The sequence below is a fragment of the Podarcis filfolensis genome, assembly GCF_964270895.1.
Source record: "Podarcis filfolensis genome assembly, chromosome: 5".
In the NCBI taxonomy this organism is placed as follows: domain Eukaryota; kingdom Metazoa; phylum Chordata; class Lepidosauria; order Squamata; family Lacertidae; genus Podarcis; species Podarcis filfolensis.
Window position 1 is genome coordinate 81,663,048 of NC_139608.1, and position 16,462 is coordinate 81,679,509.

At 44.9% G+C, this 16,462-nt stretch overlaps 1 protein-coding gene and 1 long non-coding RNA gene across 2 annotated transcripts; both read left to right on the plus strand.

Annotated features, from left to right (window-relative positions):
* Nucleotide 1: 1 nt before the first annotated feature.
* On the plus strand, nt 2-11,749 carry LOC310763023. Its single transcript, XR_014548387.1, has 2 exons — nt 2-669; nt 9,598-11,749. It is a non-coding gene; the product is annotated as an uncharacterized lncRNA (long non-coding RNA).
* On the plus strand, nt 3,075-11,749 carry LOC310762973 (uncharacterized protein). The gene is made up of 4 exons (XM_083614887.1): nt 3,075-3,705; nt 4,749-6,000; nt 6,767-6,853; nt 9,436-11,749. The coding sequence occupies exons 1-2, from the start codon at nt 3,425-3,427 to the stop codon at nt 4,930-4,932; spliced, it is 465 nt and encodes a 154-aa protein (XP_083471013.1). The 5' UTR covers nt 3,075-3,424; the 3' UTR covers nt 4,933-6,000; nt 6,767-6,853; nt 9,436-11,749.
* Nucleotides 11,750-16,462: the final 4,713 nt, after the last annotated feature.

Consider the following 16,462-nt stretch of genomic DNA (forward strand, 5'->3'; position numbering starts at 1 on the left):
TTCGCTGGCAGAATTCTTGTACATTTGTTTCTATACAAATGAATGAATGCAGAATTTCTTTTTCATAAGACTCTGATGCTGCAAAGTGAGTGAGAGAGAAACCCTTTAGGATACGTTTACAAAAACCTCTCCTCCCCCCCCCCCATTCCAAAGTATTTGGTGGTTCATGTTTACTTGAATTTTTTTAAAACAAGCAACCTGTTCAGCTTCCCCTTCCCCAGTTACCCCCTGCTTATTTCTCCTCTGCTTCTGATACAAAGAAAACCAAACGAAACAGTCTCGAGTTCCTACTCAGCTGAGTGAGCATGACCTTTTCATGAAGTGTGGTTCTGTCCTTCCATAAGAGCTGTTCTATCTTCAAGAACAATCAGTTGCGTGGATTGTGAATGGGTTTTCTTATAGGTACCCAGTGAATCCAGGGGGGAGAAGCACTCCTCCGATATATGGGTGAGGCCACTGTTTATATCTCATAAACTCCTTTGTCTGTTCAAAAAAGTTATTGGCTTCTTTTATGCATGGGTTAATATTTAAATGTCATGGTGTATCTGATCAAACTGTGCTCAATGTGTATTCAGAATAATAATTTTGGGTTGCTGGGCCTACATTAAGCAGTAGATCATAAGGGTTAATAACTTGTGTCTAGAGACTGCTTTATTTTATCACATTTAGGTAGTCTATGTAATTGAAAGCTTATATTCTGAACTAAAAAAAGTCACTATATGAAAACAAAAAAAAGTTAAAGAAACTGAGTATTGTGTTAAAATAAAGGTCTATTTCTATAACTTGACTTGTATGGAAGTGTTGCATAAATCCCTCTCTGACTCCGTTGTTCAGTTTACTACTATCAACCAGGTTACAGAATTAAAACAAATTCACAGACATTTGTAATGGTTATTTTACAGTGAGATCCAAAATTGCATTTTGTTGATATAGTTGCAATTACCTGTGAAGCATAATGACTCCAAAAGAAAATTCAGAGCAAAGCTTGCTTAAGTTTTGATACCATTGGATTTAAAAGATGCTAGCTTGGCATACCACTCTTTGTGCCCTTCCCATTTAACAAAATAATACATTTTGAGTATCAGTGGTAAACATCTGCCTGACGGAAATTGGGCTTGGTAGATGGTCCTTTTTCTTTCCAGTGTAAGAGGCATTAGACAAAAGGTAAAAATTCTACTACCTCAGCCCTGCAGATTTGGAGTCCTAACCCATGACCTTCCAACGCCCAGTTTGGAAATGGGAGTGCTTTATAAGCTTTTCTCAAGCTAATGTGTGTAAGGCTGAAAAAGAAAACAATTACCCCAAGTTAAGAGAAGTCTTAAAATGGCAAAGCCATGGGTTGGTGGATATAAATTTTGGACCATGCAAAGGCTTCATTGGACTTGATTTCAGATGTCTTGGGAGAGAAAGAATGTCTTACGAATGTACGTCTTATGAAGTAAGCTAGCATTCCTTCAGCTACTGATATATTTGAATAGCTGTCTCCATCCTTTGCCTCATTAATAATCTGCATGATTTTGGTCTGGTGAGCTCACTGAAGAATGTCCATAAACTACATAACAGCTAAGTGAAATATTTTCTGCTATTATATGGGGCATGTGGTTATCTCAAGGAATGAGGTGGTTTTTCTAATTCTACATTTTGACATGACATAATGACAGAACCATGGTGGACACTGAAGTGAGTTGCATAATTGTTTAGCTAAAAGTGATGTAGCTGGAGGCTCTTTGATACATTAGATGGATTAATTCATTTCTCCTCTACAGCTTGGGGAACATAAAGATCAAAATAGTTTATTATCTGTAACTTTTGCTATTCACGTGGGTGATTTATGCCAAGGGTAGGCAACCTAAGGCCTGTGGGGCGCATTTGGCCCAATCGCCTTCTCAGTCCGGCCCACGGATGGTCCGGGAATCAGCGTGTTTTTACATGAGTAGAATGTGTCCTTTTATTTAAAATGCATCTCTGGGTTATTTGTGGGGCATAGGAATTCATTCATCCCCTTCCCCCCATATAGTCTGGCCCACTATATGGTCTGAGGGATGCTGGACCGGCCCACGGCTAAAAAAGGTTGCTGAACCCTGATTTATGCCCTTACATATCCTGGCCAGGCAGTCCCAAGTTCTGCTAGCGCATGATGGAAGTGGGAGGGAAAGGGGTTAGCTCCAGCCCTCCATTCAATGCAAGAAAGGCTATTGCACATCTAGAAGACCAAAGGAATTGGCACTGTTAGTCTTCATCGCTTCCTAGAAGGCGCTGCCTGCGAAGGTACAAAGAGTCCTGCCTTACACTGTGAGCCTTCCATTCTTACTTCCTGGCCAGGACCACCAAAACCCACTTGCGGGGACATCCCCACTTTCAGCCACGGGGAGGCAGGCTTCACAAAACCCTGGGCAAGCGTCTATTCCTATCCTTGTTACTGCAATGCTTTCGTTCATTTCCCCAGACCCCACGGCCTCCTTCCCTGCCCGCAGCCAAAGATTGCTCTCAGATCTGAGCCGTGATAAAAAACAACAACAATGCTGGCTAACCATTCCAGCCAAACGCTGGGTTTCAAGAGCAGCCTTTAATCGGCGGGGATCGTGTCCCTCTCGGGGGTGCTCGCTATGCCTCGTTGCTCCTCCGATGGAGAAGGAAGGGAAACAGAGACAGAGAGAGAGAATGGCATGCAAAAGAGGCGAGCCGGGAGGGGGTGAAGGGAGGCCGATCTCTGCTCTGCCGCCTTTCCTTCTTGCCATTTGGGGTCCTTCCTCCCCGGCCCGACCATTAGGCGTGCAAGTCACTGAGACCTGCTGAGAAAAAGAGAGCGGCTGGGAAAACATCGCTGGATTGGGACTCCAACCGTATAAGCGAGCGGGAGAAGAGAGGGAGAGTCAGCGCATCACTCCATTCAGCAAGTGCCAGGATCGCGCCGCCACCTCCAAGCCTAAGGCGCTGCTCTCTCTCTCTCTCGCTCTCTCGCTCTCTCTCTCTCTCTGTGACGCCAGAAGGACTTGTTGAGGCGGCAAGTCACGTGGGCCGCCTGCCCGCCCTTCGGCTCCTCCCGCCGCTCCCTGTCAAGCGCGTGGCTCTCGCTCGCTCGCCTCCATCTGCTCGAGGCAGCCTCGGAGAAGCGCGCAGGGCCGCTTGGGAGGAGGCGAGGGGGAGCCTGGAGAGCCCCGAGACCAGGCAGGAGCCAGCCGGGAGGGGAGCCGAAGCCGAGGAGAGAGGAAGGGGCTGGACTTGCCGGAGAGACCGACGAGGGGTCGCTCTCCGCCTTGGCGCGCAAATCGTGAGGCGACCGAGGGAGGAATCCCGCCCGCCTTCTCCCCTTGGTGGCGGGCGTCGTGAGGGGGAAGGGGCAGCCTCTGACTGGAGCGGCGGCCGCCTGCCTGGACGTGCGCTGAGGCTCGGCTTGCGCGCCTCCCCGCCCAAGAGCAGCGCTATGGCTGGGCCTGGGCTTGGCCGAGGGCGCTGGCCGGAGCAGCAGCGGGAGCTCTTAGCCATGGCCAATGGCGGAGGCGGCTCCAGGAGATACTCCTCGGACTCCTCCTCGGCAATCAACGCGGCCATCATCCCCAGGACCATGGAGGTCCCCTGCGCCCGCGGGCAGCGCATGTGGTGGGCCTTCCTGGCCTCGTCCATGGTGCCCTTTTTCTTCTCCTGCTCTGGAGGACCCTCAAGTACCTGGGCACCGTCTGCTGCCACTGTGGGGGCAAGGAGAAGGTAACAGTTTCTCTTCTTTCCCGGGTTCTCGCGCTTGAGGGCCGCTTCACACGTTGCCTGGGGCGGGTCAGGAAGCTGAGGTCGGGCGCAGCGGGCCCACTCGCGTGTCTAGCCGGTGCCTTCCTCTGGGAGCTGCGAATGGCCGAGGAGTGGGGGGAAGGCGAGGGTTGGACACCTGCAGAATGTCCCGTTCATGGTTGGCAACTCATTTCAGGGAAACTTACAAATAAACTGTGTGTTCAGATTGCGGCCCTATAACTGGAGCCTTTGGGTGTTGACAGGGAAATGGGTCCCAGTGAGTTCAGAGGCTTCATTCTTAATTAATTTAATTTATTCTGTCCTATGGACTCAAGACAACTTGCAGCAGTTCTCCCCACCCCACCCCATAAATTTGTAATAGTTCTGTCCCAAACAGGCTTGCGATCTAAGGAAATCAAATGGTTGGGGAATGAAAGAGGTCAGATAAATAAAAATCACATTAACATTAAAAAATCAAGAGCTGCAAAACCAATTCGTCCGGAACCAATCCAAAGGACAAGCCCTTTTTGTACGCAACCACCTGTTGATGGGCTCCGTGTACCTCTGATACAGTGTTAAGACCAATGCTAATAGCTGTAGGTGCTGTTACAGAATGAATAATACTGTGGGTGGGCAAGTTGCCTGGAGGTGACAGTTTCAAATGACTAGATCCGCATTTCTCAAACTTGGGGCGCCACTGGTCCTGCCAGCTAGGGATGATGGGAGTTGTAGTCCAACAACAGTTGAAGACCCAAGTTTGAGGAAACACTGGGCTGAGTAGGGCTGGGATGCCCATCGAGTAAAAGAACAATGTCCCTTGTGAACCAGTTTTAATGGCGCTGAGTTCACATGATATATGGATTTCAGCTAGGTCAAGGTCACTCTAGAAATAATAAATGGGTTTGTGTTGTTCAGTCACTGTATTGCAGAGAACAATCTGAATTAACTAGAGTGAGAGAATATCCCAGGTCCTTGTGTCTAGGACTGCAGTCTAAGCTTTGTTTTGTTCATTTGCTGGATTCCAGGAATGAAGGATCAGCTGTGAATGTATTCACCCATACTGGTACAGAACATAGGGTGAAGTTTTCTGCTGAAAATGGGTCTTTGTCAGAGTTTGAGGCGCAGCGTCACCAAAGCTACAGCAAAGCGGAGAGAGAGAAATCTGTGCATTTCTTTGATGAGGAGTCACAGCAGGAACCTGATCCATAGTGTCTGCATGGTCTCCATCCACCTGCACAACCTGCAGAACAGACCTCCGCTCCGTTAAGTAGAAAGGCTGGTTCAGAAACCAGACCTTCAGGTGAGCTGCCCTCCTTTTTATATTTTAAGTGCTACTTGTTTTACATGCCCATTTGTCATGCCTCTTTTTAAAAACAACAACAACAACAACTAAAACCTTTTAAAAACTGAGATTAGCTTGTTTTCATTATATTCTATAGAACAGGGTGGGGGACTTGGATCTGCCCAACAAATTGGATCCCTCGGTCCCCAGCCTGCCATTGGCCAGCTTTGACAAGAAGGCAGGGCCACCCCCTGTCAATCACACAATGTCCTAAAGATGTCAGGCGACTGACACCTGTCAGAGTTCAAGGGGGGGGGGCGTCATGGGCCAGCTCATGGGCAATTATAGCGACCCTCTTTGAAGGTGTGCTTCCAGCATCAATCAGCTCACTGGCAGAGACAGCAAGAGAGAGCACCCACTTTCAAAGGAGAGGCTCTGGGAGCAGCAGCTCAGCACCGCCCTGGGCGCTCGGCAGACAGGCCTCGCCTTTGCCCCCAGCCTTCCCTGTGTGAAGGTAGGATCCCCCTCCCTCAACCAGCCTCCCCCACCAGTCCCCCCTCAGCCACACACCCCAGTCTTCCCTGCATGAAGGGAAGACACTCCAGCAAGTGAAGAGTATCTTTTTGTTCACTTTGAGTTGAAAGTGTGTGTGATTCTGAACTTTGCCCACAGGTACAAGAATGCACTCCATTCTTTCAATGGGTGCTTTCTCTAGGGTTATCGGTGGTTAATATGAGATATTTGGCATAAGCGCTTGCTTTAGAAGATTTCTCTCTGACCACAATCCCCTTTATTTTTTCTTCTTGCCTTAACAACAGAAGTCCGCTTTCAAGAGGCCTCTGATTCCTAAGATGGGCTTAGGAGCATTGAGATATTCGTCTCAGCCCCCCAAAACGGAAGCCATTTCCATCCCTCCCAAGAGAAGTGATTCTATTAACACAAACAGCAAGGTCCACCTTGGAATCCACCACCACGGCCTTCAATGATAAGACTTGGTAAGTGGCATTTTGGATTGGACAGTGCAGGCCATTTCTTTCCTTCTGTCGTCTGTGCAATTTAAGAAGAAAACATTCTGCTTTCTCTCCAGCTGTTGCTGCAAGCCTTTGATTCAGACTCTGTTCTCTGTCTTTGGCCACTCAGAGACAGCCTTTCAAAGGCCCAGGAATAATCCTCATTTCAACTTCCAGGAATGCTGCTGCAGTGCTGTCATGCAGATTTCTAGAATTCTCCCAAGTTAGTTCATGTACCAGCCTCCTATGAGACACAGGAGTGAATCATTGGGTTTGTGCAGCCCTTGTAAGGTCTGTGTCAGGCCCCATGCACTGCCCATGTTGTATTACGTGCCCAGTGCACATGATTCCTTGTCTCACTGAGTTTATATCTTTGTTTAGAACTGCCAAAGATAGAACAGAGCAATGTCTCTTAATATTGTGCTTGTGGGAGTAAATATTGTGCTTGAGGAGGAAAGCATTCAGGAGAAGGATAGCAGGGAGGGGACAATGGTGCCCAATTCCTTACCCATATACCTCTTTTGCTTTTTGGGTTTTTTAAACAAAGATGTCCTTGTAATTGATATATCTCCATATAACTACCAGGGGATGCAGTTTGATTTTTCTCTGTAATAATAACGTGTGTTCCAGAGGACCACTCTATATTGCTTACAGCAGAAATCTTGCAGGTCTCTTGTGAAATTTAGGCCCTAAAGGACTCCCCACCCCCTTTCTTATGAAGCCTGACTGTTTTTCCTTTTGTATTTTAAAGCAGGTTCTTCCATCACCATAAAGTATCAAAAAGAAGGTGTAAAAATACCATGGACACCCAAATACCCCAAGACTGGCTCCAATAGGGGTAGTATATATATTTATATTATTTCTTTCTTGGGAATTACTGCATGGATGGAGAGTTCTGCAATCTAGGTAGTAGATTTTTGTCAATGTTTAGAACAGGGCACCCTCCCACCTTTGGTGGGCCCCAGGGTCACATTTGGAAATCTAAGAAACCCGATTGGCCAGCTGGGTTGGGGGTGGGGCAAAGGCAAGGCAAGGCCGAATCTATTCGTCCTACTCTCATTTTCTTCACATAGGCTGACTTTCCGGGCCCCTGGAGAGGCCTGTCAAGGCCACTTGCTGTCCCGCGCACCCCCTTCGGGCCTTGACCCCCCCTCCAAAAAGCGTCTGCTGCCCCCCGACAGCAGAGCGCGCAGGACAGTGGCAGCACCTCATTTTGCCCGCACGTGGCTCTGGGAGCAGCAGCTCAGCGCCGCCCTGGGCGCTCGGCAGATAGGCCTCGCCTTTGCCCCCAGCCTTCCCTACGGGAAGGTAGGATCCCCCTCCCTCAACCACCCTCCCCCACCAGTCCCCCCTCAGCCACACACCCCAGTTCCCTTACATGAAGCTAGCATCCCCCCTGCTCAGCCACACACCCCAGTCTTCCCTGCATGAAGGGAAGACACACCAGCAAGTGAAGAGCATCTTTCTGTTCACTTTGGGTTGAAAGTGTGTGTGATTCTGAACTTTGCCCACAGGTACAAGAATGCACTCCATTCTTTCAATGGGTGCTTTCTCTAGGGTTATCGGTGGTTAATATGAGATATTTGGCATAAGCGCTTGCTTTAGAAGATTTCTCTCTGACCATAATCCCCTTTATTTTTTCTTTTTGCCTTAACAACAGAAGTCCACTTTCAAGAGGCCTCTGACTCCTAAGATGGGCTTAGGAGCATTGAGATATTCGTCTCAGCCCCCCAAAACGGAAGCCATTTCCATCCCTCCCAAGAGAAGTGATTCTGTTAACACAAACAGCAAGGTCCACATCGGAATCCACCACCACGGCCTTCAATGATAAGACTTGGTAAGTGGCATTTTGGATTGGACAGTGCAGGCCATTTCTTTCCTTCTGTCGTCTGTGCAATTTAAGAAGAAAACATTCTGCTTTCTCTCCAGCTGTTGCTGCAAGCCTTTGATTCAGACTCTGTTCTCTGTCTTTGGCCACTCAGAGACAGCCTTTCAAAGGCCCAGGAATAATCCTCATTTCAACTTCCAGGAATGCTGCTGCAGTGCTGTCATGCAGATTTCTAGAATTCTCCCAAGTTAGTTCATGTACCAGCCTCCAATGAGACACAGGAGTGAATCATTGGGTTTGTGCAGCCCTTGTAAGGACAGTGTCGGGCCCTATGCACTGCCCATGTTGTATTACATGCCCAGTGCACATGATTCCTTGTCTCAGTGAGTTTACATCTTTGTTTAGAACTGCCAAAGATAGAACAGAGCAATGTCTCTTAATATTGTGCTTGTGGGAGTAAATATTGTGCTTGAGGAGGAAAGCATTCAGGAGAAGGATAGCAGGGAGGGGACAATGGTGCCCAATTCCTTACCCGTATACCTCTTTTGCTTTTTGGGTTTTTTAAACAAAGATGTCCTTGTAATTGATATATCTCCATATAACTACCAGGGGATGCAGTTTGATTTTTCTCTGTAATAATAACGTGTGTTCCAGAGGACCACTCTATATTGCTTACAGCAGAAATCTTGCAGGTCTCTTGTGAAATTTAGGGCCTAAAGGACTCCCCCCCCCCTTTCTTATGAAGCCTGACTGTTTTTCCTTTTGTATTTTAAAGCAGGTTCTTCCATCACCATAAAGTATCAAAAATAAGGTGTAAAAATACCAAGGACACCCAAATACCCCAAGACTGGCTCCAATAGGGGTAATATATATATTTATATTATTTCTTTCTCGGGAATTACTGCATGAATGGAGAGTTCTGCGTTCTAGGCAGTAGATTTTTGTCAATGTTTGGAAGAGGGCACCCTCCCACCTTTGGTGGGCCCCAGGGTCACATTTGGAAATCGTAAGAAACTGTCAAGGGCACCACAACATAGCCCTTTTGCAGAAAAACAATCCACAGTAATGGGATGAGAAAAGCCTCCTCCCCAAAGCACCAGGTAAAACACCCATGCATACCCCCTTAATAAATAGAACACAGGCCCAAAGAAAGGCGACCCCTAAATTAAAAACAAACCAGACCCTGATTTATTTATTTTTTAATTGAGAGGGTTAGGAAGAGGGTCTAAGGGGGGAGCGCTATTACACTCCCTCCTTTCGCAGCATCAGTTCCTGTTGCCAAAGAGGCAGGCCACTTTTTGAACTGATAAGTGACAACAGGTGAGAAACCAAACAAAGCCCGACTGACCATGCCTGGTTCTCTGCAGGTTGTTGTGAGGATAAGGGAGGGTGTCCTACATATGACCACCTTGACCTCTTAGGAGAAAGGGTGGAACATCATCACCACCAAAAAGGGGGGTATTAATCCCCCCTTCCTTTTTGTTGCTTCAGTGTGTTTTGATTTTTTGGCGCTACTGCAAATTCAGCCCCCCCCCTGCCCCCAGTATACAATCATGCTGATTGATTGGTGTGTGTGATCCTTCTTTTCACAGGGATTGTCCAGGGAGGCCCTCTTTTGATCATTTGCACTCAGATCATGACAACAGTTGAACAAGAACAAAACAAGGTCCTGGTGGATTCCTTTTTCATATGACTGATGCTGCAAGCAACCTGTTCTGATTCCCCTACCCCAGTCTTTATTTTATCACATTTAGGTAGTCTATGTAACTGGAAGCTTACATTGCTCAAGCTTTGTTCTTTTGGTGTGTAATAGCCATAGGGATTTTTATTTAATTAGAATTGCAGTCTCTGTTATAGGGATCTGACAACCTCTAGTGTGGTCCTGTAACTTGCTAGTTTTGCCACTGTCGATAAACGTAGTGTGTCTGTTTTGTTTTTTAATTTTTGTTACAATATGTATCTTCTGACTGTACCAAATTCCATTCTGTGTTTCTTTTTGCACTTCTGACTCCATTTCCCAACCGTGTGTTTATCTTTTTCCTTCGTAAAGAAATTGCATGTCATGTTTTGTAGGTACTGTAACTTTATTGTTCAAGTATCATTTAAGTAGGACTATATTTGTGATGACTGTTCCTAACATTTCATTATGTACATAGGTTTTCTTTCTTCTGTTTTTTCCCCTTCCATTTTTTTTTTTTTTGCTTTCTATTTGCATTAATTAAAAAAAAAAAAGGGATTCTTCTTCCCGGAGATACAGTGGTACTTCTGGATGCGAATGGGATCCGTTCCGGAGCCCCTTTCGCAACCTGAAGCGAACGCAACATACGTCTGCGCATGCGCAGGTCGCAATTCTCTGCGCATGCCGTCATTTTGAGCGTCTGCGCATGCGCAAGTGGCAAAACCCGGAAGTAACGCGTTCCGTTACTTCTGGGTCGCTGCGGAGCATAACCTGAAAATGCTCAACCTGAAGCATATTTAACCCGAGGTATGACTGTACTGGCTTAGGATCTCAGTCTTTGGCCTAGGGAAGGGGTTACTTCCACACCTAAACAATGAGAGTTTATCAGCTCATAGATGAAAACTATGGTCAGAAAACCACTTGATTGGAATACAGTCATACCTCGGTTAAGTATGCTTCAGGTTGAGTGTTTTCAGGTTACGCTCCGCATCGACCCAGAAGTAACAGAACACGTTACTTCCGGGTTTCGCCGCTCGTGCATGTGCAGACGCTCAAAATGACGTCATGCACAGAAGTGGCGACCCGCGTACGCGCAGATGCGGGTGGCGTTCTACTCAGGATGCGAACGGGGCTCCGGAATGGATCCTGTTCGCATCCAGAGGTACCACTGTACCACCTTCTCTCTTGTACCATCTAGGGTATAATCTGTCCTTGAATCTCTGAGGCAAAGGCTCTGGGACATATCACAGTGATCTCCGATCTCAATCTCATGTTATCTGTGGCCCGATAGCAGTAGGAATTCATTACAGGTACGATTTTCAGATATTTGCATATCTTAGAAATCTGTCTGTACCAACTTATCGGCGTCTTTTTACCAAAGCCAGATTAAATGTATTTCCATCAGAAGTGCTAAATGGCAGACTGAGAGGCATCCCTTATCAGAATAGGCTCTGTGTATGCTCTCAGGACGTCGATTGTATGAGGCATATCCTACTGCATTGCAGACAATATGAGCATGCTAGGGATCTGTTGATTAAACCCCAAGTGGCAAATCGGCCGGGTAAATCTGAAGCCTACTATACTAAGTATCTTCTGGATGACAAGTGTAATACAGTGGCCATGGCAAAGTTTGTTTCAGTAGTCATACATATCAAAGATCATCATACTCAAGACTAAATAAATATCGTCTTGGTCTTCCTCTCCCAGGGGGTTGTCTGTATGAATCTGTATTTTATTCTGAACCTATGTTACGGGTCTTTGGACCACAATAAAGATTTATTATTAATAATAATATTTGCGATGACTGTTCCTAACATTTCTTTATGTACAAAGGTTTTCTTTCTTCTATTTTTTCCCTTTCCTTTTTTTTGTATTTGCTTTCTATTTGCATTAATTTAAAAAAAGGGATTCTACTTGCACAGTTGTTCAAAGCCAAAATTTGGTTGGAAATTTAAACCTCTGTTTTGCAGATACTATTTTATAGATCAAAATACAAGAGAGAAAGAGAAAGAGACGAAGAAATGTAGAAAGGCTATTGATAAATTCTTAGTTAAAATAAGATGAGGGACAACATATATTTTTTTAAAGAGGGAGGCCAGAGTTGGACTTCAGCAGTGTGATTGAAACAGACTGGTACTGTTGCAACATGGATTTTCTTAAACTAAAAAAGTCACTTTGTATGAAAAGAAAAAAAAGTTGTTAAATAAAGGTCAATTTCTATAACTTGACTTGTATGGGAGTGTTGCATAATTACCTTTCTGACTCCATTGTTCAGTTTACTACTATCAACCAGGTTACAGAATTTAAACAAATTCACAAACATTTTCAAGTGGATAGCCGTGTTGATCTGTCATAGTCATAATAAATAACAAGATGAAAAATGAAAAAAATCTTTTTTAATAATTCCAGTGGCACCTTAAAAATCAACTAAATATAAGCTTTCAAGGTGTGAGCTTTTGTATGTAATACACACTTCGTCAGATGCTCTGAAGCAGAGGTGGCTTCAGCCTTATAACTGTTGATGACTGTTATGGCAGTTGGTTCCACAGGGAAGGGCAAGGGATTTTTAAAGGGATAGATGACCAAAATTAGCTTTAGTATGTATAATGGGACATGAATCCAATATCTCTATTCAGACCAGGTCTCTCCATAGTTTTTAGTTAGGTAATGAGTTGCAATTCAGGAAATTCTCTTTCAAGTGTATTTCTAAAATTCTTTTGCAATAAGACAGCTACTTTATGATCTTGTAAAGAATGTCCTGGGAGACTGAAGTGTTCTCCTATTGGTTTCTCTCTTTTATGATTCCTGATGTCAAATTTATGCCCATTTATCCTTTGGCGTAAAGTTTGTTCTGTTTGTCCAATATAGAGAGCTGAAGGGCACTGTTGGCATTTGATAGCATATATAATGTTGGAAGATGAACAATTAAATAGGCCTGAGATGGTATGTTTGATGTTATTGGGGCCAATAATGATCTTGTCCGGGTGTATGTGACAGCAAAGTTGGCATCTAGATTTATTGCAGGCTCTTGTGCCAGTGTCCATGTTAAATCTGGTGGTTGTTCCTGTTGCCAAAGAAGCAGGCCACTTTTTTGAACTGATAAGTGACAACAGGTGAGAAACCAAACAAAGCCCAACTGACGTGCCTGGTTCTCTGCAGGTGGTTGTGAGGATAAGGGAGGGTGTCCTACATATGACCACCTTGAGCTCTTAGGAGAAAGGATGGGGAAAAACCATCATCACCACTAAGAAGGAGGGTATTAATCCCCCTTCCTTTTAGTTGCTTCAGTGTTTTTCAATTTCTTGGTGCGAGTGCAAATTCAGCTCCCGCCGGTAAACAAGCATGCTGATTGATTGGTGTGTGTGATCCTCCATTTCACAGGGATTGTCCAGGGAGGCCCTCTTTCGATCATTTGCACTCAGATCATGACAACAGTTGATCAAGAACAAAACAAGATCCTGTGGCTTCCAGCCGGCCCTCTATAGACATATAGAGCGAAGTGACTGAAACGCTGCAACAGATTCGTACATAAAACAGTTGCTTGCGGTGGGTGTTGTTTGGTCCACCGTTAGCTGCCTGTATGGTTGTTACAACTTGGAGGTCGTTGCGGACAACATCTTTGAGGCATCCGTGGAAAGCGGTAGGCCTTTCGCTGGCAGAATTCTTGTACATTTGTTTCTATACAAATGAATGAATGCAGAATTTCTTTTTCATAAGACTCTGATGCTGCAAAGTGAGTGAGAGAGAAACCCTTTAGGATACGTTTACAAAAACCTCACCTCTCCCCCCCCCCCCATTCCCAAGTATTTGGTGGTTCATGTTTACTTGAATTTTTTTAAAACAAGCAACCTGTTCAGCTTCGCTTTCCCCAGTTACCCCCTGTTTATTTCTCCTCTGCATCTGATACAAAGAAAACCAAACGAAACAGTGTCGAGTTCCTACTCAGCTGAGTGAGCATGACTTTTTCATGAAGTGTGGTTCTGTCCTTCCATAAGAGCTGTTCTATCTTCAAGAACAATCAGTTGTGTGGATTGTGAATGGGTTTTCTGATAGGTACCCAGTGAATCCAGGGGGGAGAAGCACTCTTCCGATATATGGGTGAGGCCACTGTTTATATCTCATAAACTCCTTTGTCTGTTCAAAAAAGTTATTGGCTTCTTTTATGCATGAGTTAATATTTAAATGTCATGGTGTATCTGATCAAACTGTGCTCAATGTGTATTCAGAATAATAACTTTGGGTTGCTGGGCCTACATTAAGCAGTAGATCATAAGGGTTAATAACTGTGTCTAGAGACTGCTTTATTTTATCACATTTAGGTAGTCTATGTAATTGAAAGCTTACATTGCTCAAGCTTTGTTCTTTTGGTGTGTAATAGCCATAGGGATTTTTATTTAATTAGAATTGCAGTCTCTATTATAGGGGCCTGACAACCTCTACTGTGGTCCTGTAACTTGTTAGTTTTCCCACTGTCGATAAATGTAGTCATAATAAATAAGATGAAAGATGAAAAAATATTTTTTAATAATTCCAGTGGCACCTTAAAGATCAACTAAATATAAGCTTTCAAGGTATGAGCTTTCGTGTGTAATACACACTTCGTCAGATGCTCTGAAGCAGAGGTGGCTTCAGCCTTATAACTGTTGATGACTGTTATGGCAGTTGGTTCCACAGGGAAGGGCAAGGGATTTTTAAAGAGACAGATGACCAAAATTAGCTTTAGTATGTATAATTGTATGATGTGTGTCTGTTTTGTTTTGTTTTTTAATTTTTGTTACAATATATATTCTGAACTAAAAAAAGTCACTATATGAAAACAAAAAAAGTTAAAGAAACTGAGTATTGTGTTAAAATAAAGGTCAATTTCTATAACTTGACTTGTATGGAAGTGTTGCATAAATCCCTCTCTGACTCCGATGTTCAGTTTACTACTATCAACCAGGTTACAGAATTAAAACAAATTCACAGACATTTGTAATGGTTATTTTACAGTGAGATCCAAAACTGCATTTTGTTGATATAGTTGCAATTACCTGTGAAGCATAATGACTCCAAAAGAAAATTCAGAGCAAAGCTTGCTTAAGTTTTGATACCATTGGATTTAAAAGATGCTAGCTTGGCATACCACTCTTTGTGCCCTTCCCATTTAACAAAATAATACATTTTGAGTATCAGTGGTAAACATCTGCCTGACGGAAATTGGGCGTGGTAGATGGTCCTTTTTCTTTCCCGTGTAAGAGGCATTAGGCAAAAGGTAAAAATTCTACTACCTCAGCCCTGCAGATTTGGAGTCCTAACCCATGACCTTCCAACGCCCAGTTTGGAAATGGGACTGCTTTATAAGCTTTTCTCAAGCTAATATGTGTAAGGCTGAAAAAGAAAACAATTACCCCAAGTTAAGAGAAGTCTTAAAATGGCAAAGCCATGGGTTGGGGGATATAAATTTTGGACCATGCAAAGGCTTCATTGGACCTGATTTCAGATGTCTTGGGAGAGAAAGAATGTCTTATGAATGTACGTCTTATGAAGTAAGCTAGCATTCCTTCAGCTACTGATATATTTGAATAGCTGTCTCCATCCTTTCCTTCATTAATAATCTGCATGATTTTGGTTTGGTGAGCTCACTGAAGAATGGCCATAAACTACATAACAGCTAAGTGAAATATTTTCTGCTATTATATGGGGCATGTGGTTATCTCAAGGAATGAGGTGGTTTTTCTAATTCTACATTTTGACATGACATAATGACAGAACCATGGTGGACACTGGAGTGAGTTGCATAATTGTTTAGCTAAAAGTGATGTAGCTGGAGGCTCTTTGATACATTAGATGGATTAATTCATTTCTCCTCTACAGCTTGGGGAACATAAAGATCAAAATAGTTTATTATCTGTAACTTTTGCTATTCAGGTGGGTGATTTATGCCAGGGGTAGGCAACCTAAGGCCTGTGGGCCGCATTTGGCCCAATCGCCTTCTCAGTCCGGCCCACGGATGGTCCGGGAATCAGTGTGTTTTTACATGAGTAGAATGTGTCCTTTTATTTAAAATGCATCTCTGGGTTATTTGTGGGGCATAGGAATTCATCCCCCTCCCCCCATGTAGTCTGGCCCACTATATGGTCTGAGGGATGCTGGACCGGCCCACGGCTGAAAAAGGTTGCTGAACCCTGATTTATGCCCTTACATATCCTGGCCAGGCAGTCCCAAGTTCTGCTAGCGCATGATGGAAGTGGGAGGGAAAGGGGTTAGCTCCAGCCCTCCATTCAATGCAAGAAAGGCTATTGCACATCTACAAGACCAAAGGAATTGGCACTGCTAGTCTTCATCGCTTCCTAGAAGGCGCTGCCTGCGAAGGTACAAAGAGTGAGCCTTCCATTCTTACTTCCTGGCCAGGACCACCAAAACTCACTTGCGGGGACATCCCCACTTTCAGCCACGGGGAGGCAGGCTTCACAAAACCCTGGGCAAGCGTCTATTCCTATCCTTGTTAATGCAATGCTTTCGTTCATTTTCCCAGAACCCACGGCCTCCTTCCCTGCCCGCAGCCAAAGATTGCTCTCAGATCTGAGCCGTGATAAAAAACAACAACAACGCCAACCATTCCAGCCAAACGCTGGGTTTCAAGAGCAGCCTTTAATCGGCGGGGATCGTGTCCCTCTCGGGGGTGCTCGCTATGTCTCCTTACTCCTCCGATGGAGAACGAAGGGAAACAGAGACAGAGAGAGAGAATGGCATGCAAAAGAGGCGAGCCGGGCGGGGGTGAAGGGAGGCCGATCTCTGCTCTGCCGCCTTTCCTTCTTGCCATTTGGGGTCCTTCCTCCCCGGCCCGACCATTAGGCGTGCAAGTCACTGAGATCCGCTGAGAAAAAGAAAGCGGCTGGGAAAACATCGCTGGATTGGGACTCCAACCGTATAAGCGAGCGGGAGAAGAGAGGGAGAGT